Below are 22,404 nucleotides of genomic sequence, written 5' to 3'. Positions count from 1 at the left end.
CTGTCAATGAGACTGCCCCTCCTCCAAGAAGCCTTCTCTGATAGCTCCTGCTCAAACTAGAAAGTGACAGGTCTGAGCTGTATGCCTGGTTTCTCGTGCCAAATTAGGCAGCCTGATGTGGGCTGTAGAGTCGAGCAGGCCCGGGCTTGAATTCTGGTTCCTTGACTGACACGATGTTTGCCTTTGGGCAAGTGTTGTGCCTCCTGACTGTGTCTGCCCCAGTCTCTGTCCACTCTGCCTGGGGGCCCACAGAGGACTCTGAGGAAGGTGAGAGGCTGGGCTGGGGGCAGGGGGTCTGGTCATTGGAGAGTGTCCAGTTAAAGACCATCCTGGAGCCCGCCTGTGACCCCGCCCCTCCCCAGCCTGGCCGCCCAGCCCCCGGTTCTCTTAGCTGGGGGCCTCTGGTCTCCTGGGGCCCAGGACGGAGACCTGATCTGGATGTGCTGGGTGATCTTGAGCAAGTTGCTGCCTTGCTCTGAATCTCAGCTTCCCTACCTGCAAAATGAGTTGGGAAGGGGACACTCACCTGCGTGACGCTTGAGGGTCTTTTCTTTCTTGAGCAGTCTGAGAATCTTCATGGTTTCAGGTGATTCCTCCAGGGACTGCCCTGCTCCACTCCCATCTCTGCCCCTTCGCCACAGCCACTCCTCCCTTGTGCTCCTTTCTTACAGATTGACCCCACGGACTCCTGAGTTATACAAAGGATTCCAGGACTCAAAACGGTCTGAAAGACCCCAAGTGTGAAACAATTTGATTGAAAGCAGTTTATGTGATAAGTTAATCAAACAGTTGACATAAATTGGTTGGTTGAAATAAATAATTAGCTGAAATGATTAGTTATTTACACATTAACACTTTGGGGGGCATCTGGGGGAAAATTGAGAGAAGCTGTAACATCTTAGGGCATTTTTCTTTCTTCATCCTGATCTTTAAAAACTTCTATTTGTATTTTTACTCCTGAGCGGGTTTCAGCCAATTGTGTCTGTTCCATGCTGTTCGTAATGGAGAAGAGTCCATTTAAAATCGGAGACAGTCTGGTGCTGTACAGCCACATACAGGATGTAGAGGTGAACCTATTGGCATGGAAAGATGTTCTCAACAAATGTTTGGGTGAAAAAAGTACTTTATAAAACTTTAAATAAGTTTCATTCCACTTATTGTTGAGAAAGTCGGGAGGAGATGTATATGACTATACACAAAGAAATAAGATTAGAAAGAACCCTTCCAAATGTTAGCGGTAGTTGTCAAGGAGGGAAAATGGGTCTTTTAAGCTTTGCTTGTATTTTAGGTAATGAAAGAATAAAAGAAAAGGATCTGAGATTTATTTATTTATTTATTTTTGAGGAAAATTAGCCCTGAGCTAACAATATCTGCCACCAATACTTCTCTTTTTGCTGAGGAAGATTGGCCCTGAGCTGACATCCGTGCCCGTCTTCCTCCACTTTATGTGTGGGACACCTACCACAGCATGGCTTGCCAAGCGGTGCCATGTCCACCGGGATCCGAACCGGTGAACCCCAGGCCACCGAAGCGGAACATGCAAACTTAACTGCTATGCCACTGGGCCGGCCCCAGGATCTGAGGTTTTTAATTTTTTTCTATTAAAAAAAAATGTCCACTGCAATGATAGACAATTACATCTGCCTGCCTTGTTTGGCTATGTGTTCATGATATTTATATATTTGGTTAGGTTGCATGTTAATGTCCCCACTCACCAGTTCGCAGGTAAGATTTTTAGTGCTGCAAGTGAGAAATGGAGGCTGACGAGCGCTGGGTTATTTCCCATCTTTCTCTAGCAAAAATAGCGTATCGCAGGCAAAATTAGAATAAGAAAACTGAACAATTTCTGAAAGAGGGTCTAAATGCCTAAAGACACATCAACGTTTGCAAAAATTGCTCTGTAGTACACTCATATTACCAATTCCTTTTCAACTGACTTATCATTTCAACCAAATTCATTTTTGACTTAAGAGTCTGCTGCTGCCTTCACAAGGCATCTCCCGGGCCCTGTCTGGATGCCAAAAGCAGCTGAGTGGGAGACCTCATATCCTCCAAGGTCGTCTCGCGGATGAGGACGAGGAAACAGAGGCCCAGGGGCAAGACTGAGTCAAGGTCGTGCAGTGAATTTGATGCTGAGCTAGCACTCAACCCAGGTCAGTGTGCAGAGCATCTGAGGGGGTCTTGGCTGCAGCTCAGAGCTGGAACACCCGGTTAAATTTGAGTTTCAGAGAACGATGGATAATTTTTTAGTATAAGTATGTCCAAAATATTGTGAATATTGTTTCTCTGAAATTCAAATTTAACTGAGAGTCTTGCATTTTATCTAGTAGCTCTACTCAGAGCCCACGCTGTGAAGACAGGACCCCAGGTGTCCCCTCTCTGCGCCCCCCTCCCCATTGGCCCTGGAGAGGCCCCCAGGCTCTGTCTAGACCCAACTCTGAGCCAAACACGCAACCTTGCGGCCCTGCTAGCTGCCTCTCTTCTCTCCACAGCGGAACTGTCTGCCTCCTCGGCCTCCACTGCTTCAGTGCTGTGGCCACCCTCCCTCCCAGCTCTTCAAGGCTGGCCCCTCCTCCGCACCCAACTCTGCGGCCACAGCCCCTCCGAGCTCCCGATGGCCCCCTGCAGCCTAGTGTCTGGTTTCCATCTCCTCTTCACCTGCTCCTTCTCAGTCACCCTCTTGTGCCCCAGAATCCTGCCCCTACCCCTTGCCCCACTCCCTCGTGCTTCCTGGCAATCCCGTCGATGCCCATGGTGGATGCCCAGGTGCTAGTATCTTCTTCTCCAGCTGGAACCCTCTCCCGAGCCCAGGCCCCATTATGCCCCTGCCTGGAGGACGCTCTAGGGCCTCCGGGACCCCAGATTGCCTACTTTACTCTTCTCTTTGCTTAGAACGCTTTGAGGGCTCCTCAGGCCCTCGGAAGAAAGTCTGACTCCTTGTCTTGGCAGACAAAGGCCCTCATGGTCTGCCCCTGCCTGCTTCTCCAGCTCTCTACAAGCCACCCACAGTTCCCAGAATAACTTAGATTTTCTCACCATCCCATTGGGATCAAATGGCTTCAAATCACCACCACCACCCCACCCTCTCCCGCTCACCTTGGAGGACTCAGCTCCCATCTTCTCTCTGCTGGATGATTCTTTGCCCCCTCCAGGCTGGCTTAGCTGCTGCCTGTATTCCCTCTACCTTATTGCATGTTTCCTAAGTCACCTGCCTTTCAGCTGGCTCTTCCACGAGACAGAGGGCACTGTGTCTTCTCCACCTCTGGCTCCCCAGCACCCAGCCCAGTCAATGAGCTCAGGGCTTGGTCCCTGACCCCAACACGGATCCCAGTTCCCTCCCTCACGAGGCTGATCCCAGCCCAACCCAACTCTGCCCGCGCTCTGACCTCATACAAGACCTCACTCCACTCTCGACCCTTACCTCCCCCTGACCCCAACAGCTCACCCAGGAAGGGAATAATGGCAGGGTCCCCCATGTCCAGAGGTGTACCTCCCCCTTTCTGAGGGAAGGGCGCAGCTTCCTGAGCCCTTCCAGTCTGCGGAGAGGAGAGAGGGGCAGAGCTGCAGCCCGGGGGGCTGCCGTGGGAGAGTTCCTTCCTTATGGGAGGCTTCTGATAGGGAAACCCTCTGCCGCAGCTGCCCCTGCCTCTCCTGCTGAGTGACCTCAGGACAATGGGGGTGGGCACTTGGGCAACTCAGGATCCAGACCTGGCCTGGTCTGTTGGCACCCTCTAGAGGACAGTTCTGTTACCAGAGCTGGCTTTGGGCAATCAAAGCTGATCCTGCCTCCCCACAACGAGGAGCCGCCCCTGCTCCCTGGACTCGCGGCCACCTTCCACCACTCCACCTGGCAGGCCTCCTTAGTCTGCAGACCAGCAACCCCTCACTCCCTTGTGTCTCAGCACGAGGTCGCCTGCTCAAATCCCAAACTGTCCCATCTTTGGTGGCCCAGCCATGCCCTGACTCCAGAAGTCCTCTCAGAGGGCAGCTGGTGCCCCCACTTGCCCCTGACCTCAGCTTGGTCACTGAGCTCCCGAAGCCCTGGGCCAGAGTCCCCCCTCTGGTCCAGCTTTGGCTCCTTCACAGAGGCCTCGCTTGCCGTTCATTCCCAAGGAAGACGTTTTCCTGAGAGCAGGGCCTTGGTGTCCCCTTCCTCAGCTCAGATGAGGTTCCCAGAGGACAAGGTCCAGGCTTCTTCTCTGGCAGCCCCTCCAGACTAGGGACCCACAGAGGGCCAAGCTTGGCTCTCCACCTCCCCTCTCAGACTGGGAGGCCCTGCGCCCAGGGCCTGAGTCTCTGCTTCCTCCTTCAGCATGGGGGCTCCCTGAGGACTGACTCAGGGCCTGCTCCTTGACCCCTCCACCTGGCTGTTGCTCTCCAGAACTTTGTCACCTCCAGTCCCCATTCTGGGCAGTTCTCCCCACTCCCTTGTGTCTGGGGCCCTGGGAGGGCTTCCTCTGGTTCTGGGCTGTACACCTGGCTTGGAGGAGAGGCCCTTCCTCTGGGACCATGAGGCCCAGGGCGCCCGCCCGGAGCTCCAGCACTGACCTCACAAGAGCTGCCTCAGAACCCGGTCTCCGTGGCGCCGCTGGCCGGAGCAGGGATGCTATTTTGGGCCATGTGTCTGGTCTTGGCTCAAATAGTCCAGGCCAAACCCCTGCCCCACTGACCTCTCTGCAGAGGAGCAGAGCAGAGTAGTGCGTGGACCGCCCCGAGGAGGCTGAGAGGAGGGCTCTAGACCGTGGACACAGGGTCAGCGGAGCCCCAGCTGGGAGTGCAGTTGGAGCCTGGGACAGTCATGGAGGAACAGGACCAAGATCGGCAGTAACTGAGAGGCCCCCGAGGCAGACGCTGGGAACCAGAAGGCACTTTAGCAGAGTGAGTCGGCTCCAGGCAGGGCCGGGACAGGGGGCCTCCCCTGCAGCCCAGGCCTGGGAGTGCCACTCCCTGGGGACTGTACGGGGAGGCAGTGACCATGGGACTGTCCAGGGAAGGAGCCCCAGCTGGGAGTTGAAGGCCAGGATGTCTGTTCTGGTTTAGTCCCAAGTTGTGGGCATGTCACACTCTCTCTGGGCTTCAGTTTCCTTATCTGTAGATTGATGTTGGGAGGCCCAGCACTGGAGCAGAAACTGGGAGGATGTGTTGGGTTGGGCTGTCAGCAGAGCGTGGCGGTGGGATGAGGAGAGAGTAGAGACCAGAGACACTGGACCAAGGCAGAGGGATGCAGAGCAGAGATGAACTGATGGCTGGCTTGCTGGAGTCCCCTCCTGAGGGGCTGGGGCTGGGGCTGGGGCTGGAGGGTTCCCACAGTCAGGGCTGGGGATGTGAATTATGCTGCAGCTAGAGGGACTCAGGCCAGAGAACAAGGGGGATGTAGGGGACTGGGAAACTCAAGGGTTAGCTTCATGCTGTCATTTGTGAGGAGAATGGGAATATAAGGGGGAACTTTGAGGGAAGGTGAGAGGGTAGACTTTGTTCTGAGGTGTGGACTAAATGAATTTTTAGGACCTCATCCTCTGAGTGTGTGTGCGTGTGTGTGTGCGTGGATGCGCATGCAAGGAAGAGGCTCTGGAAAGTCATGGTTTAAGTCAGTAACGAGAGGGCTTGAGGTTGGGGGCTGGCCCCCTGGCTGAGTGATTAAGTTCATGAGCTCTGCTGCAGGTGGCCCAGTGTTTCGTTGGTTCGAATCCTGGGTGCAGACATGGCACTGCTTGTCAAACCACGCTGAGGCAGCGTTCCACATGCCGCAACTAGAAGGACCCACAACTAAAAATATACAACTATGTACCGGGGGCTTTGGGGGGAAAAAGGAAAAAAATACAATCATTAAAAGAAAAAAAAAAAAGAGGGCTTGAGGTTAGACTAAAGGCAGTAATACTTGCATATGTGAGGGTGAAGCCACTGAGGTTGATTGGATTGCAGACTTGGGAAGGGAAGGAGGACCCCTGAAGGGCCTGGTGCAGGGGTCAGGGGTCCTGAGGACAGCACGGGTACAGGGGGTGGGGCCCCAGGGCCTCTCTCCATTGGCTGAAGCATATCCACCCCTCCTCCCTCCCAGCCAGCTTGGCTGGATGGAGGGGTTGGAGCTGGCAGGAGCTGTCCCTGTCTGATGAGAATGTGGGGCCAAGTTCTGTGTCCCTCAGCCCTAGTGACCTCTCTCTGGCTCCACAGCATCTAAAAATCTCGAAGACAAAATATGAGTGAAGCAGACAGGAGGAGGCGGTAAGCACCCCAGCCATGCTGCACCCCAGCCTCCTGCCCCCGCCCAGCACCCCAGCACCCTCCCTGCCCCAGTCTCAGCAGCCTCTCCCTCACGCCAACTGACTCCTGCAGACCCCCTCCTTCCCACCCCCACTAGCCCAGGAGCCCCAGGAGAAGGGCTCTCCCACCTGCCCCTGAGCCAAGGACGGGCTGGGCCCTGGCGCGAGGGGAGGCTCCGAAAGACCTGGATGAGGGTCAAGGGGTTGGTGAGTGGGTTCCAACTGCTCCCACGTAGGCAGTGCTCAACTGAACCGAACTCACCCCTCTCAGGCTCAGGTCTCTTTGGGGTGAAATAAAAGCCAGCATCCTTGCAATGGCCAAGGCCCCATTGCCCCTCTCACCTCCCCTCCCCCCAACCCTGCTGTCCCAACTCGTCACCCTGACTGCCTTTCTTTTCCTTCAAACATGCTCAGTCCTTCGACCACTGCTCCCTCTGCCTGAAATGCTCTTCCCGCAGTTATCCACGAGGCCCACTCCTTCACCTCCTTCATGTCTGACCGCCCCATTTAAAAGCATAGCCCAGCCCCTCTTCTTGCTCCATCTGTCCTCATAGGACATATTACCTTGTAACACACAAACGCGCCCGCTGATTATGTTTCGTTGCTGCCCATCAGCTCCACGTGAGCGGGGGCATTTGTCCGTCTGTGCGCTCTTAGAGAGAGAAGGAGCGGCTCCCTCAGTGCCGATGGCATCGCTGTCTCCAGCCCAGCACTCTCTCCTGGGCCCTAGACCCTGTTTCCAGAGACCCACTGGTGTCCCACAGGGAACTCAGTCCCAGCTGAAAGCAGCCACGTCCACTGCCCCGGCCTGCTGCTCCTCCGTGGTCTCAGCTCCGTCAAGGCTCCCCTTCTTGTCCGTCGCTCAAGCCAGAAGTCAAGACCTTGGCCTTGACGCCTCTGTCTCCCCCGTGCCTCACATCCAGTCACCAATCTCCTAAAACATCTAGGATGTGCCCATCCCACTGTTCTTTCTACCACCACCCGACCCCCCACGGCCACTTTGGGCCACTACCTGCCTGTTCTTCTGAAGTCTCTTCAGGCCTCACCTCCCACCCTGGGGCTTCTCGCCTCTGATACTGTTGTCCTTTTCCATGTCCCCACTAGATGGAGCCAGCCAAGGGTGGCGGCTGGGTTTTCACTTGTGTCCCTGGTGTCTGACTCCTAAGTAGATGCTCAACGAATGTTTGTTGAATGGATAAATGTCAGTAAGCAGGTTAAATGGTTGGCTTGAGGTTAGTTGGATAGTTTACAGTTGGTTGGTTGATTGGATAATTAAGTGAGCTGGTTAACAGGAGAGTGAGTTAGTTGGTTAAGTTGCTAGATTGATCAGCTGGCCAAAGGATAGGTTGGTGAGTTGTTAGCTATTTAGTTCCTTGGTTAGCAGACACTACTTAGGTAATTAGCTGGTTGGCTGTTGGTTCCTTGGTTTGTAGGCCAGTTTTCTTGGATGCTCTTTTCTCATTCTATATCCTCTCCTTGAGCTATCTCATCTGTGCCCATGGATCAAGTGACCCCTATGATTCGGTGACCTCCACATGTGATCTCTAAAGGAGCCCACATGACCAGCTGTCTCCTTACTGGTCACCTCCACCTAGGCGTCTGGTGGCTTCTCAAACTCGACACACCAGACGGTGACTCCTCACGCGCCTGCCTCCGGCTGCAGCTTCTCTCCTGGGCCTCACGTGTCATTCTGCTGTTCTGGCCAGAACCTGGGGCCACCACTGACCCTCCCTCTCCATTCTCCTCTCTAATCAAACACCACATCTGTCAGTCTGACTGTTTCTAGCCATCTCCATGGCACTTCCTGGCTCAGGCTGCCACCCGCCACCGCCCCCCTCCCAAGCCTGTCTGTGGTAGAAGCTTCTGGATTGCTCACCTACTTCTGTCCTGTTTCCTCATCCTAGCCCCCATGGAGGAGACAGTGCCCCTGCTTCACTTCTCCATGTGGCCCCATGGCCATCAGGGTTGAGTTCAGACTCCCTAACGAGCGCCACGCAGCCTTCTGCCATGTGACCCTGTGACCCTCTCTGTCCACCTCATGCCACTCCCACTCCATCTGGCTAGCCCACCCTTGAAGAATTCCTCCGCACGGCACACACTGTCTTAGTTGCCAGCCTTTCCCCATGCCATTACGATGCCCAGATTTTTCCCTGCCTCCCCGATGCTCCTTCATCCGGCCAGCCTTTTATTCTCGAACTAAATTTCCCTTTCTTTCGGAGTGCCTACTACCCCCTCCTCTAGGTCATTTGCTTCCTCCCTGAAACCCCCTAGTGCCCACTCTTTACCTGTGGCACCCTCCTCACACTTTATAGTAGTTGCTTAATTAATTGTTTTTCTTCTGAAGAGCAGGGGTCACACCAATGTTACTCACCCCTGTGCCTGAAGGTCGTAGCACGGCAGGCGTTCAATAAATCTTCGGTTCGGTGGCTGGTTGGTGGTTCTTTGTTGCTCACTGTGTCCTGCCTGCTTGTGGTGAGGAGGCAGGGGCCAGAGTTCCAGACTTTCTTGGTGTCCTTGTCTTCCTGCTCTGTCCGCCTCTCCTCGGCTTCTGTGGCACCTTCCTGCGACTGTTCTTGGGTCCCTGCCTGCCTCAGGCTGCTCACAGGCTCTTCTTCCTGGCTGAGGAGGCCAGTCATATGGGCAAGGGACCCCTACATGATGCCGCCTGGGAGCTGGAGTTGGACGGGAGCCAGTGGATGGCCCAGGCAACTCTACACCCTTCTCCATGTACTCAGTTCTGGTTTGTTTCCCGGGGTTAGGACAGAGCGAGGACTGGGGTGGGTGAGGTATGAACATGGGGTCTCAGCCAGAAAGATGGGAGGTGTTTTACCCATGCCTGGTTTCCATTCCTCCCCACTGTGCCTGCTCTTGGCTGCTGGAGGCCAGGGGAATTTAGGAAGCCTGGGGGTGTCATGTTGCAATCCCTGGCAGGTGAGGTGGTTGAAGGGCTGGTGTCGGCTTCGGGCATTGGGCAGGGGAGGAGAGTGAGGGTCACTAGCCTGACCAAGCACTGAGGCCCCGCTTAGAGGTACCGTACCCCTCCTCCACCTCTCTGGCGTCCAGACTCCACCCATCTCCTTCCCAAACTAAAGCCCCAGACACCCCCACAGACGATGGAGCCCGTAACTCAGTTTTCTATCTGTCCGTTCACCCAATAATACATTTGTTAAATACACAATCATCGCACATCTGCCGCCTGCCGGGCACTGTAGGAAGCTCTGGGGGTCTCGTGGAGAGGGAGGCAGGTGGATACTCCTGTCTTCGTCCATTTGACAATATATATGCACACCTACTATGTGCATGGCACAGCGCTAGGTGCTGCGAATATACCAGGGAGTAAGATCTAGCCCCTCCTTCCCTCCCTCCCTCTCTCCCATTCATTCACTCATTCATTCATTCATTCATGCACTCACAAACATCGTCTGTGTTGACCTGGTTGCAGAGCCTGGTGTGCTCTGTAGCCCGCTTCATCTTCGGCAGAACCCTGTGCATGTTTCAGGCCTCAGTGCTATTTATAGAGCTGGGAGCAGACTTTGCCACACCCTGTGCTGTCTGCAGAGTCCCTCACTGTGGCCAGGTCCTGCCTAATGCCTTGTCTGTGTCCCCAGAGCTCTGGTCCCTGCAGACAGACAGGCAGAGAACTGAGATCCTCTTTCCTGCCTGCCCTCTCCCTCTGCTTCTCCTCTGATGCTCATTAGCACCATGGATGGTACTTATTGGCTCCCCAACTGCCCCCTCTGCAATATGGCCTTGTTGGTGCCCCTTTCCCACTGGTCCAGTGCCCCCCAGGAGGAGGAAGGGGTATGGCCTAGCCGTCTACCCCCAGTCTCTCTCCACGTCCCTGTGTCTCTGATCCCAGCTGCCCCAGCTGCCCTGGGCAAGAGGAGGTGTGTGTGGAGAAGCCACTGGGTTATCCATTAACTCCGCCATGAGTGGAAGGGCCGATGGGCAGCAAGTGCACTTGAGTGTCATTTCTGCCCACGGCCTTGGGCTGCTGCTCCAGGTCCACCCGCAAGTCCAAGACGATCTCGACACCCATGACAACAAGGATACACGCAATCCTGGAGAAGGAGATGGTGCGAGAGTTCCTGGCCGAGTTCCTGAGCACGTATGTCATGATGGTGAGTGGGTGGGTGGCACAGGGTGGGTGGGCACTGAAGAAGGGGCCTGAACCCCACGAAGGTGGGGCTCATTAAAGGCAATCCATGACCTCCTCCCCACCATGACCCCCTGGGTTACATTGTGCACTCCCGGGCTCTGAGCTGGGAGCCCAAGGGAGAAGCATGGGAAAGTAAGGAGACAGCGCCGTCTTTCTCACAGTCTTTTTGGGAGAGAAAGGGCTCATAATACATGGGGGCAGAACAAAACCATGGGCAGGGGGGTGTCAGGCGGCACGGCTGGAAGTGGGGAGAAGGGAGACGAACAGTAGAGAGATTGGAGAGAAGGTTGAGCATTGGGCTTTGAGAGTTAATCCCAAGGGCAATGGGGACATTGATGGTTTTCAAGCAGGGGAAAGATGTGGTCAGATTCGGATTTGAGAAGGAAATTCTGGGTGCAGTGTGGAGCCTAAGCAGAATGGGCAGGGCTGGAGGGAGTGGGAGCAGTTAAGAGGCTGTTGCCATGACCTAGGATAGAGAGAAGGTGGTGACTGGCCCAGGGATGGAGAAGAAGGTGCTTGTTAGGGGGAGTTGTAGAAGATTGAATCAAGGAGACTTTGCAAGCAACAGACGTGGGGTAAGTGCCGAGGAGGCCATTCTGGAGCCCGGGGCCTGTCACAGGGCGAGAGGTGAGGTCAGTCTGGATGTGATGAGGTGAGGCGCCAGGGGAGAAATTTGGGGGGTGGGTTGGATATAGAGGTCTGGAGCTCAAGCGAGTGGTTGTAGTTGGAAGTAAAGAGTTGAAGTTGATCAGAATATGGATGGGGCTTATAAAAACTGTGCAGTGAGAGTGTATAAAAAGAGAGGAAAAACAAAGTTGAGGACAGAGCCCTGAAGAATGAAGAGGAGCACACAAAGGGGCCTGAGAAGGAGTGGCTGGAGAGGTGAGGGAGAAGGTGGAGGGAGACCACGGCTCAGAAGTGGGGGGTTCCAGAAGGAGGGCGTGGTCAGCGGTGGGTGCTGCAGACAGGCCAGAGAAGGGGGCACTGACAAGGGTCTGTCGGGTCAGCAACACGGAGGTCATGGGACCTCAGCAAGGGCTCTTTTAGTGGCTGATCGGACAGAAACCAGACTGCAAGCAGGATGGGCCGTTTCTGGGAATCTCCCTCCCTCTCCACCTGCTTCAGTCCTGCCCCTGAGCCCAGCCTGCCTCCGCCCTTAAGCTGTAGCCATGCACCCCCTGGAGGGCCCAGGTCCCTGAGAAGAAGGGGCAGCCTCTGGGCAGGGACGCAAAGGCAGTCAGGAGCACGCCAGAGGACGTGGGGGTGAGACAGACAGTGTGTGTGAGAGTGTGAGCGTGTGTGAGTGTGGGTGTGTGTGCACTGAGCCACGGTGTAGAAGACGGTGGGGCCACGGAGCCCAGGGGACTGCGGACACCTGGTTTCCTTCCTGATGCTGCCACTGAGTCACCAGCTGGCCTTGGGCGGGTCTCTCGGTGGCTCAGAGGCTGACTTCACAGTTATGAAGTGCGTAGAGTCAGGCCTTCGTGGGGCCTTGGAGCTGGGTTCGAATTCCAGCTCTGCTGTCTTCTAGCTGTGTGATCTTTCACAAGTATCTTAACTGTTCTGAACTTTCGCTTCGTCGTGGGTAAAGGTGACACTAACATCGAACTGGCAGACTTGCGTGAAGAAGGCCAAGAGCCCAGCACACATGTAGGACACATGTGTTGGCTGCCTCGTGTCATTATGACAAGTGATCTCCCCTCTCTGCCTCCCCTTGTCCTGCATTACCCGCCCTCCTGCTTCAGCTGCTGAGCTGGGAGCCCAGAAGCTCGATCCTGTCCCGCCTTAATCCAGGGCAAAGTAATTCATTTATGACAAGACATTCCAGCCCCATGAAGGCTGTTAAACCTTGGAACCGTGGAGGCAGGAGGGGGCCTCCTCTGAGAACTCTCAGGGAAAGCAGGCACCGCCCACATAAAACGACGCCTGCCCATGTCTGTGTGTCTCTTGCTCTTATTGAGATAATTATTGAGCACCGACAGCATACCAGGCACTGTGATGCTAAGCCCCTTATGTGCAGCATCTCCCCCAATCCTCACGACAGCCCTGCCACGGAGGTTCTGTTATGATCCCCATTTCACAGATGGGAACACTGAGGTTGCATGAGACTAAGTCATTAGGCCAAGGTCACATCTTAAGTTAAGATTAGGTCCAGTCCAGTCCAATCTAACATTACAGTCTCCACCCTTAATCTCTCCATGCTGTCCCTTAGCTTACTACGGCAGGATTTCTAACCCCCTGGCTTGTTAGCTCTCCCCCAGCTGAGGGAAGCCCCTCACTCTCAGGTTTTGGGTAGTTCAAGAGCCCTCTCTGGGCCTCAGTTTCCCCAACTGTAGGGTGGGAGCAGAAATGCGTGCCATGTGGATGTGCTGTGAGGACTGAACAGAAGTAACACTTGCGACAGCACTTTGTGAGGTTGGAGCTCCTACAGCACATTGTGGTGTTGTTATTCTTAGTTGTCCGCCTGTGCCAAGAAGCGGGGCCTTTTCAGCTCACAGGCAGCTCAGTGAGTCATCGGGGTGAAGCTTTTGCCAGAAAAGCTAGTGTGACCTTGGGCCCCATTTATTGCAGCCAGCATGAGGGAAGTGGACTGCTCCACTCGGTTCCACTCTGCAACCTCTGGGGGTGTCGTGCCTGGGGCTGGCCTTGGGGCTGCTGGAGAGACTGGGATGGGCTGGGCCACCCTCCATGCCTGCCCCAGTTCCTGTACCTCCTGACCCTCCCAAGCCTGTCAGCCTGTCCTGGCCTCACTCCCACCCCCAAGTCCCATCTGTTTCTGTCCTCTCCTGCCTCATCCTACCCTTGGCCCTAAGCCGGCCCACCTCTGGGCTCCCTTGCACCTGTCCGGGGGCTCATGAGGGACCCAGCGGGTCCTGCTCAACGGCCTCTCCCCTCCCCATCCAGGCTATTGCACTTTTTCTCAGACTTCCTTAAAGCTGCTTTGTACTAGGCCTGTCCTTTTTATCAGCAAATGGCTTGATCTCCAGCTTGACAGAGAAAACCATCAGGTGGGCTTCCTATGTCTGGCTGCTCACCCCTGTCCCTCTCACACCAGGCCTCCCCTACCTGTGCATCTACCTATCTCCCCCTTGGCTGGGGCGGGCCCCTCCTTCATGCAGGACCCTCCCCTCCTGCACCCGTCCCAGCGTCTAGACGCCTCAGGTCCTTTGCTCATCCTTTCTCTGCAGCCTCTCCCTCTCTCACCCTGAACATACTGAGGTCTCTCTACTCAAAACAGCATGACACAAGACAAGCATCTCTCCTTCGCCTGTGAGCCCTTGCGTTCATCATGCACTCTCCCTTCCTCCTCAGGCAGCTTCTCAAAGAGATGTCTGTCTACACTGGCACCTTCAACTCCTCCTCACCACCTCCTCACCTCTCAGGCTCTGGGAGCTGGCTCCGGTCCCCAAGGCCTGATGATACGGTGCTCACCATGCTACTAGTGGCTGCTGGATTGTCACATCCAAAGGGATGTTTTCCAGGCCTTCATGCACTTGACCCAGAGGCGGCATGGGACCATGTGGACCACACTCTCCTTGGGAAACTGCTCCTCCCTGGAGTGCAGGGTACATTCTCTCTTTGCTCTTCTCTCGTTTGGACACCTCCTCCAGCTGGGGTTTCTTTTTCCTTTTTTGAGGAAGATTAGCCCTGAGCTATCTACTGCCAATCCTCCTCTTTTTGCTGAGGAAGACTGGTCCTGAGCTAACATCCATGCCCATCTTCCTCTACTTTACACGTGGGATGCCTACCACAGCATGGCTTTTGCCAAGCGGTGCCATGTCCGTACCTGGGAACTGAACCAGCGAACCCTGGGCCTCCAAGAAGTGGAACGTGCAAACTTAACTGCTGCACCATGGGGCTGCCCCCAGCTGGGGTTTCTAACGCCCACCTGTGAGGGCTGATGGGCGGCTCCAGGTTCCGCCTCGGTTGCTCCCTCACCCTGCGCCCTCTCCCAGGAGCCTTCATCCTCCTTGATGGCTCCAGTTGTAGCCCTGAGGTCCACAGTATCCAGCTTCTCTTTTTCAAAAGCTCTAGAACAGAACTATCCAAGGGAAATTCAATTTGAGCCACATATGTAATTTAAAATTTTCTAGGAGCCACATTAAAAAGGTAAAAAATGACATTAACTTTAATAATTATTGTATTTAACCCATATATCCAAAATATTACCAGTTCAACACTTGATCAATATAAAGTTATTAATAAGAGATTCCACTGTCTCCTTTTCCTCCTAAGTCTTGGAATATGGGGTGTCCTTTACAGTTACAGCACATCTCAATTTGGACTAGCCACATGTGGCTAGTGGCCATCCTGTTGGATGACACAGACTTGGACTCTGATTTCCAGCAGCCTAGACATCTAGAGGTCCCTCAGAGACAACACGTTCAAGACACATTTCAAAGGAGCTGCCATCTGAGTGTGGCCTTAAAGTAGAGCATCATGTTTAAGGATCTAGCATCAGGTATTCCAGACAGAGGGAACAGCATATGCAAAAACAGAGGCACGAGAAAGCAAGACAGGCAGGGAGCAGCGTGCTTGTTCGGTTTGAGGCTGTCTGGCATAATGACTGCCTAGATTCAACTCCTGGCTTACTCTGTGTAAGCTGTGTACTTCGGACAAGCCAGTCAACTTCTCTAAGCCTTGGGTTGCCCATCTGTCAAATGGGGAGAATAATGGTACTTAATACATCAGTGGTGTCAGGGTTGAAGGAGGTGATAGATAGAACTTAGCACATAGTAAGTGCTCAGTAAACAGTTATTATTTAGTAGTAATACTATTGCTGAACACAGAGAACACCGGAGCAGATATGAAACTGAGAGGCAGAAGGGGTGAAGTTATAAAGGGTCTTAAATGGTGGCCTACTGAGTTTGGACTTTATCCTAGAAATGGAGGGGAGAGAGTGAACGTTTGAACAAGGGGCAGACACGATTAGATTTTTGTGTTAGGAAGGTCATGGCTTCCTTCTGGCTGCAGGGAAGAGGCTGGGTAAGAGCTGGGGAGAATGCAGCTCAGCTGATTGGCTGTGGGGGGAAAGGGAGAGGAGGCTCTCGTCTGTGAGACCCACGTTTCCGGCTGGGCCAACTGGGATGGGGAACAGAGGATGAGTATCACATTTTCCAAGAGACGGCGCAACACAGAGCCTGAGATGCTTATGGGAAACCAAGACTTCCGGCTGGTATTTGGAAATAGGGATGGGGCTCCCAGGTGGAGGTTTTAGGAATTTTAGTGCATCAGGCATAACTGAAGCTGTAGACCCAGGAGAGTGACTGGGGTGAGATGTGAAAGGGGCCAGGGAGGATCCCTGGGGTCATCTGTTCAGGAGGCAGATGAAGGAAGAAGAATGTGGGAAGAAACCGTAGAGAGGGAGAGGCTGCGGAGCAAAGAGGAAAACCAGGAGTGAGAGGTGCCAGGAAGACCAACGAGGAGGGACCTTCCAGAAGCACAGGGTGGTTAAGAGAGTCAAAGTGAGCAAAGACCAGTACGGGACCTTGGGAAGTCAGGAGGCCGGAGGCCTTGAGAGAGCTTCAGTGTCTGTGACACGTGGGAGCAGAAGCCTGACTGAGGAGGGAGAGGGAGGGAAGAGACATCAGGGCCAGCCAGTGGGTTCTTTCCCGGAGGCTGACTGACACAGGGAGGGGGCGTCTAGGAGTCCACAGCTGGACAGGACAGCTGTGCTGAGGCAGGGAGCTTTCCTTTTAAGAAGGAAGAGACCCAGTCTGTGGGAGCCAGTCAAGGGGAGGGTGGGAGATACAGGCAAGAGGAAGGCAGCGGAGTGGCTGGGTGCGGGAGCCAGAGCAGCAGGGGAAGGCTGCAGTCACGCAGGTGGGTATGGGGGTGGGGGTGGTGAGGCTGCAGGAAGGAGATGGAGTGAGGGCCCAGCTTCAGGCCTCTCATCTCCCTTTGAAGGGAGTCGGTGGGGGGTGTCACCTGAGGAGAGCAGCAGTTAGGGGTGAGCAAGAGCAAGAAGTCTAGGAATGACACCAAAGGGCAATAGGAATGGTGCTGAGGGCAAGAGAGAGAGAGAGAGACCCCCACCAGCTGCAGGGCTGCTGTGTGGGTTGAGGAACCTGGCAGAGTCCAGGAGTGACCTTTGGAGAACCCCTGCAGAAACTTCCTTCAGGCTGGGCTGCAGTGTGAGATGCTCCAAGGGGCTCAGTCCACCCCAGCCGCGCCCTGTCCCCTGAGCCTCAGGAGGGCTTGGGGTCCAGAAGAGCCCCTGACACCCCTCCAGCGCCCCCAGCTCTCAGCGGCCAGGGCAGAGGGGCCTCGGTGGGGCCAGGTGGAGAGGTCCCGAGGAGGGAGGTCTCCGGAGGAAGAGCTCGCAGCAGAGGGGCTCTGAGGGAGGGCCACTCGGGAGGCCCAGGGTGGGGGCCAGGAGGCCTCAGATCCCTCCCTCCCGCCCCACTTCCCACCTTGTAGATGTTTGGCCTTGGCTCCGTGGCCCACATGGTTGTAGGAGATAAATTCGGGAGCTTCCTCGGTGTCAACTTGGGCTTTGGTTTCGGAGTCACCATGGGCGTGCACGTGGCAGGGAACATCTCCGGTGAGTGAGGGGGTCCCTGCAGGCTCCTCCCGCCGCCCCCCTCCCCTCCCTGGCTGCCGGCACCTCGGCCATGCTGGCCACCTGGAGGGGGACACCCTGACCCATGCCCTCGGGCCGTCTCTGCCCCCAATCTTCCTGAGCCCCCTTGATGCACTGCTTTTACTAGCTGGGTCAACTTGGGCAGGCTGTTCCGCCTCTCTGTCCCCCACTCTCCTGAACGGTGAGATGGAGACGGGGATGCCTGCCGTGTGGGGTCCTTGCGAGGATTAAATGGGGCAGGGCCCTCCATCAGTGCCAGCGGCGTGATGACGGTGGCCATCACTCTCCAGATGGTTGATCAGGGTTTCTTCCTGCTCCCGCCCCGCTGCCGCCCCGCGCTCCCCGCAGGGGCCCACATGAATGCCGCCTTGACCTTCACCAACTGCGCGCTCGGCCGCATGTCCTGGAAGAAGTTCCCCGTGTACGTGCTCGGTCAGTTCGTGGGTTCCTTCCTGGCTGCTGCCACCATCTACTGTCTCTTCTACCGTGAGTATCCTGGTCTCAGCCTCCTCCTCTGAAGGACTCGCTCTGACCTGAGGGTCTTGCCCTGTGAAAATGTCTGGGAGGGAAAAGCCTTGGAGGAGCCCCCACGCCCCCTCCTGCAACCTTATTTCTGAGACTCCAGTGGGGGGTTTAGCTGGGGGCAAGTTCCTCCTCAATCTCTCTCCACAGAAGCCATCATGGACTACTCGGGTGGATATCTGACAGTGACTGGTCCCACAGCCACCGCTAACATTTTTGCCACCTACCTTCCTGATCACATGACATTGTGGAGGGGCTTCCTGGACGAGGTGAGTGGTCCAGGGTGGGTGGCTCTCCTCAAGCCCTGCCCCCTCAGGAAGGGGCCATCTGGCAGCCCCTCACGATAGAGAGGACAAGAACTCTGGATGGGGACCGTACTGCGACGCGTCTCTGCCAGCGGGTTTGGGCTGGGGGCACTGTTGAGGGCCTGTGGCTTAGCTTGGGGCCCGGGGTGGCTGCCACGGCGTCTGCTCCCCAGGTGTTAGTGACTGGGATGCTCCAGCTGTGTCTCTTTGCCATCACGGACAAGAGGAACAACCCAGCTCTGCAGGGGACACAGGCCCTGGTGATCGGCATCCTTGTTGTTGTCATTGGAGTGTCCCTGGGCATGAACACGGGATATGCCATCAACCCATCCCGGGACCTGCCTCCGCGCTTCTTCACCTTCCTGGCTGGCTGGGGCATACAGGTCTTCAGGTACTGCCCTGCCCAGCCCGTTCCTGCAGGTCTTCTGTGGTTCCCGGCATGTGGAGGGGTAGGGATGACGTGAGGACCAGCACAAGAGAGTCCTGCAGTGCCCCCAGGTGGCCTGAGAGGCAGGAGTGGATCCTGACCAGCACTGATGCGGACCCTGGACTGAACGTCAGTCCTGCCCCATGTCAGTCCCTGTCCCTGAATCAAGCTGAAGCTGACCACTCCTGGGCTAGGATGGGGGGTCACGCTCTACTCTCAGGCCTACTCCCTGTCTTGGCCCGAGGTGGCTGCAGGCACCGTCCTGGCATCTGCCCCCTCAGCAGGCCTCTGCCTCTTGCCTGCAGGGCCAAGGACTGGTGGTGGGTGCCAGTGGTGGCGCCGCCTCTGGGTGCCTACTTAGGTGGCATCATCTACTTGGTCTTCATTGGCTCCAGCAACCCATGGGAGGCCCAGATGTTGGAGAACCCCGGGGCGTATGAAGACCGCAGGATATCCGTGTTGCCCAAGACCTCATCTTACCCACCCAACTCCTCTTCCCTCACCCCTGTCTCTGTGTCCCCCAGCAGCAGACCTTCAATCCGGCCTGTCCCACCCTTAGGTGACTCTGTCAACCTAGAGCAATTCTAAGTAAGATGATTTGTGACCCCATCCCCACCCCAATAAAGCAAGCCTTGTCCCACAGCGGCACCCCCGCTTCCTGGGGGCCTCCTGTGGTTGGGCTTCTCTCCTGGATGCTTCCGGGAGCTCCAGGGCTATGCCCTGGCCCCAGGGCTGGAGCACCGAGCAGAGAGGCCTCCACCTCCTTCCAGCCCTGGGAGCTGGGGAGCCCCCTGGGGGAGGATGGGGACGGGCCCACCCACAGCCCAGTAGGAACAAGATGAGATTAAAGGATGCTGGACACAGAAGCATGGACTTTTGAGCACAGGATAGGGAGGGAGGTTCTGGGGAAAGGACAGCAGCTCGCTGGTGGGGGCTGAGCTCTGGGCATGCCTTGAAATGTCACAGAATAGGACTCTGGACTGTCCCTCGGTTCTGGCCAGTCCCTGGACCAGACAGGGCAAGGCCCAAGCATGTAGATCAGCGTTTCTCAACCTATTTTTCATTCCTGATCCCTCAGGAGCCTTTTAGATGTTTTTTTCTTGATCACATGATATTTTAATACCACTGATATAGTGTATATATATTTACGTACTGTACATATATCTGTGCTTTATACAAAAAAGAGTAAGATTTTTTCATCTCCCAAGAATCATTTTTCTCTCCCTTGGGGGCCAAATCACCCCCCACCCTTGCAAATGCCCAGTGTCGACTGAAGGCAGTGAGGGGCTGGACTCTTTTTCCTTCTCCCTGGTGCCAGAGTCTCCCACATTAAGGAATCCCAGAGTTAGAGAGGCTGCTGCAGAGAGGGGAGTCCTTCCCAAAGGTGCAGACAGAGAGGTGCTTCCCGGGGTTCAGGGGGACAGGTGCAGAGGTTGGTGGAGGTGGGGCAGCCAGGATCCACCAACCCCGGGCCAGGCTGGAAACATCCTGCATCACCCATGGCTCCTGTCACTGCGTGTGCGTTCAGCCTGTCAACAATCATTGGCACCTCCTGGGTGCAGGCCCTGTCTGGGCACTAGAGATGCCACATTGGATGAGGCTGGGTCTCTGCCTTCGAGGAGCACAGTCTAACGGGGACAGGTCACCACGAGGAGGGAGCTAAGCAAGGGAGAGAGGGCTGCATGGAGGCTGTGGGGCTCAGAGGGGGCTCACAGCCCAGCCTCGGGCCAAGGCCAGGGATGGCTTCCCAGAGGAGGAGGCAGCAAATGGGGGGATGGTGGGGTGTCCTTTCTGGGGCTGGTTGCCACACTTTACGGTTTGAGGGGACAGAGGGCAGAGGAGATGGGCTTTCCCTGGAGGTGGGGACATGCTGAGATTTAGAAAGCCCACCTGAGAGGCAGGTGCAGGATGCTGGAAAAGGCAGAGATTGGGGCCTGCAAGGGAGTGTGGGGAGAGGTAATAAGCCGGGAGGAGCAGTGGGGCGCGAACAGGTCAGTGCTGTGTGTGTGAAGAGGAGTGAGGATTCGCTGAACACGAGGGAGGTCACACTGCAGGACCTGGGCTCGGACTGGAGGAAGGAGCGGGTGAGGCCGTGCCAGGAGTCAGGGCTCATTTCCAGGGTCCAGCTCTGGCCTGAGCATTGGAGATGTCCACACTGAGAGCAGAGTCTGGGAGAGGAACTGGTTTGGAGAGGAAGATGATAAGTTATATTGTGGATGTGCTGATTCTGAGTCGTCTGTGGGACTCAGGGGGCAAGGGGTGTGTTGTCTTGGGTGTTACTCAACCTCTCTGGGCCTCGGTGTTCTCCCATTACCTACCATTTGTGTCTCTGCGAATATTCAATGAAATAAAACGTGTACAATGCTGAGAATGGTGCTTGACACTGAGTGAGCGCCCCACAACAATTCTGCCTTCTCTGTGGTCTGGAGCTCAGAAGAGAGATGAAGACAGAGACTGGGGAAGCCCTGGTCATGCGGTTCTTGCTGGGCCGTGGGACAGGGAAGGGAGGGTCAGTGAGCAGGGTCCTGGGGGCGCAGCAGGGGAGGAGCCTTAGGAGGTTTGGCTGAGCAGGGGGGCCAGGTGGGTGGTCATGTGGCGCTGGAGCCAACCTGAATGTCCATCAATGGGGACAGACTTACATGGCAGTACAGTCACACACAACAGAATGTGACACATCCCTGACGACTGAGGCATAGCAGCCCCCTGCAGCAACATGGACAAAGTCTGGAGGCATGAAAAGTGATGCAGTGGTCTGTACACACTGCGACACCAGCTATATCGCGCAAAAACAGCCCAAAAGTCCTCTATTCTTTGGGCATACATATGCCCAAAAAACTACTTTAAAAAAAAGGGATGGTTCCTGCAGGGAAATGGGGATGGCGACAGGGGGGTGCGTGGGAGGAGCATGCGGTAGGGCGAGCTGTTAACCATGTTCTCGTCCTGGAGTCGGGGGTAAACTTACGGGTTTGTTGTAGGATTGAGCTTTATAACATAGAACTGTGAAATATGTTGGCAGGTATCATACAGTCTAAAAGACGAAGCAGCAGCTATAGCGTGAGAACAGGTGGTGGGAAGAGAGAGGTAGGGGGCCTGATGAGGTGACGGGGCTCCAGGGAGGAAGGGCAGGGGCTTGAGCATGTCTGACGGCCCACGGTGGGAGGAGCCGGGCCAGGGGAACCGGGCCTGGGAGTGACCAGGAAGGGCCCACAGCTGGAAGTCCCAGCCAGCGGGCCCTCTGTGGCCCTAGAGAGGCTCTACCCCTCGCTCAGCCTCAGTGGCCCTGTGAACACCAGGAGGGTGGCCTCTCCCATTCCTAGTGATCTACTGCGGTGTGACCATAGGCCTCAGCCACAGGTGGAGAGGCACATGGGATCCCCAGGTTCCAGGTCCTGCCCTCCTCTGCCCCTCACTGACACTTCAGCCTTCTGGTATCCTCAAGTCCCTGGGAGGTGGCCTCAGAGGCAGGGCAGCCAGTGGGTCCGCCCAGAAGCCCTGCCTGCTGTCCACCGCTTGCCACAGAGCTGCACTAGGCCCAGGGCCATTGACATCCTGCAGATTCTGATCCCAGTGTCAGCCCAGATGAGTCTGGCCACAGAGCATCTCTGTGCACAGAGCAGACCCCTTCCATTCTCTTGGCAGATGTTGGTCGAAAACCCACAATGTCCAGATACCATTCTAGTCCCAAGGAGACAGGTACAAAGAAGATAAACAAGGTCCCTGTGCTCACAGAGCTGACAAAACAGGGTGTGTTAGTGACACACGCCAAGGAGGAGAAGAAGGAAAGGGGGACAGGAAGTGAGCAGGGGTGTGAGGACTGGAGGTCTCACTGAGGAGGTGACTTTGAGTAAAGACCTGAAGGGGGTGAGGCAGTGAGCCGTGTGGACACTTGGGGAAAGTGTATGCCAGGCTGAGGGAACAGCCAGTGCAAAGGCCCAGAGGTGGGAGCAGCGGGGAGCCATTGCTGGCTTGGAGGGGAGAGTGGAAGAGGACGAGGTCAGAGAAGTAAGGTGGTAGGGTGAACTGAGGCCAGGTCCAGGGCAGAGGTGAGGCCAAGGCCTGCGGCAGAGGTGAAGGAGGTCCCTGGAGGAGAGGCAGGTCCGGCTGCAGAAGGAAGGAAGGATGGAAGTAGGCAGGATGGGGTGGGTGGG

General features: G+C 55.8%; 1 protein-coding gene and 1 long non-coding RNA gene across 6 annotated transcripts; one reads left to right on the top strand and one right to left on the bottom strand.

Annotated features, from left to right (window-relative positions):
• Positions 1-749: 749 nt before the first annotated feature.
• LOC124240562 (uncharacterized) lies at positions 750-10,113 on the bottom strand. Its single transcript, XR_006888937.1, has 2 exons — positions 8,632-10,113; positions 750-1,073 (listed from the first exon to the last, which is right to left on the bottom strand). It is a non-coding gene; the product is annotated as an uncharacterized LOC124240562 (long non-coding RNA).
• AQP7 (aquaporin 7) lies at positions 4,419-22,283 on the top strand. 5 transcript variants are annotated; one of them, XM_046663617.1, is made up of 8 exons: positions 4,419-4,878; positions 6,172-6,222; positions 10,264-10,381; positions 16,840-16,963; positions 17,351-17,488; positions 17,675-17,793; positions 18,054-18,220; positions 18,562-22,283. In XM_046663617.1, exons 2-8 carry the CDS (start codon positions 6,197-6,199, stop codon positions 18,842-18,844), a joined length of 975 nt encoding a protein of 324 aa, XP_046519573.1. In that variant the 5' UTR covers positions 4,419-4,878; positions 6,172-6,196; the 3' UTR covers positions 18,845-22,283. The 5 variants fall into 5 exon arrangements, with proteins under 5 accessions (XP_046519573.1, XP_046519571.1, XP_046519575.1 ...); XM_046663615.1 differs by having other exon boundaries at positions 4,684-4,878; positions 18,003-18,220; positions 18,562-22,278; XM_046663618.1 differs by lacking the exon at positions 6,172-6,222 and having other exon boundaries at positions 4,685-4,878; positions 18,003-18,220; positions 18,562-22,280.
• The last annotated feature ends 121 nt before the right edge of the window (positions 22,284-22,404 follow it).

Source organism: Equus quagga, chromosome 6 (genome assembly GCF_021613505.1).
Source record: "Equus quagga isolate Etosha38 chromosome 6, UCLA_HA_Equagga_1.0, whole genome shotgun sequence".
In the NCBI taxonomy this organism is placed as follows: Eukaryota; Metazoa; Chordata; class Mammalia; order Perissodactyla; family Equidae; genus Equus; species Equus quagga.
The sequence above is the reverse complement of the archived record's forward strand: the minus strand, read 5'-3'. Positions and strand labels throughout refer to the sequence as shown.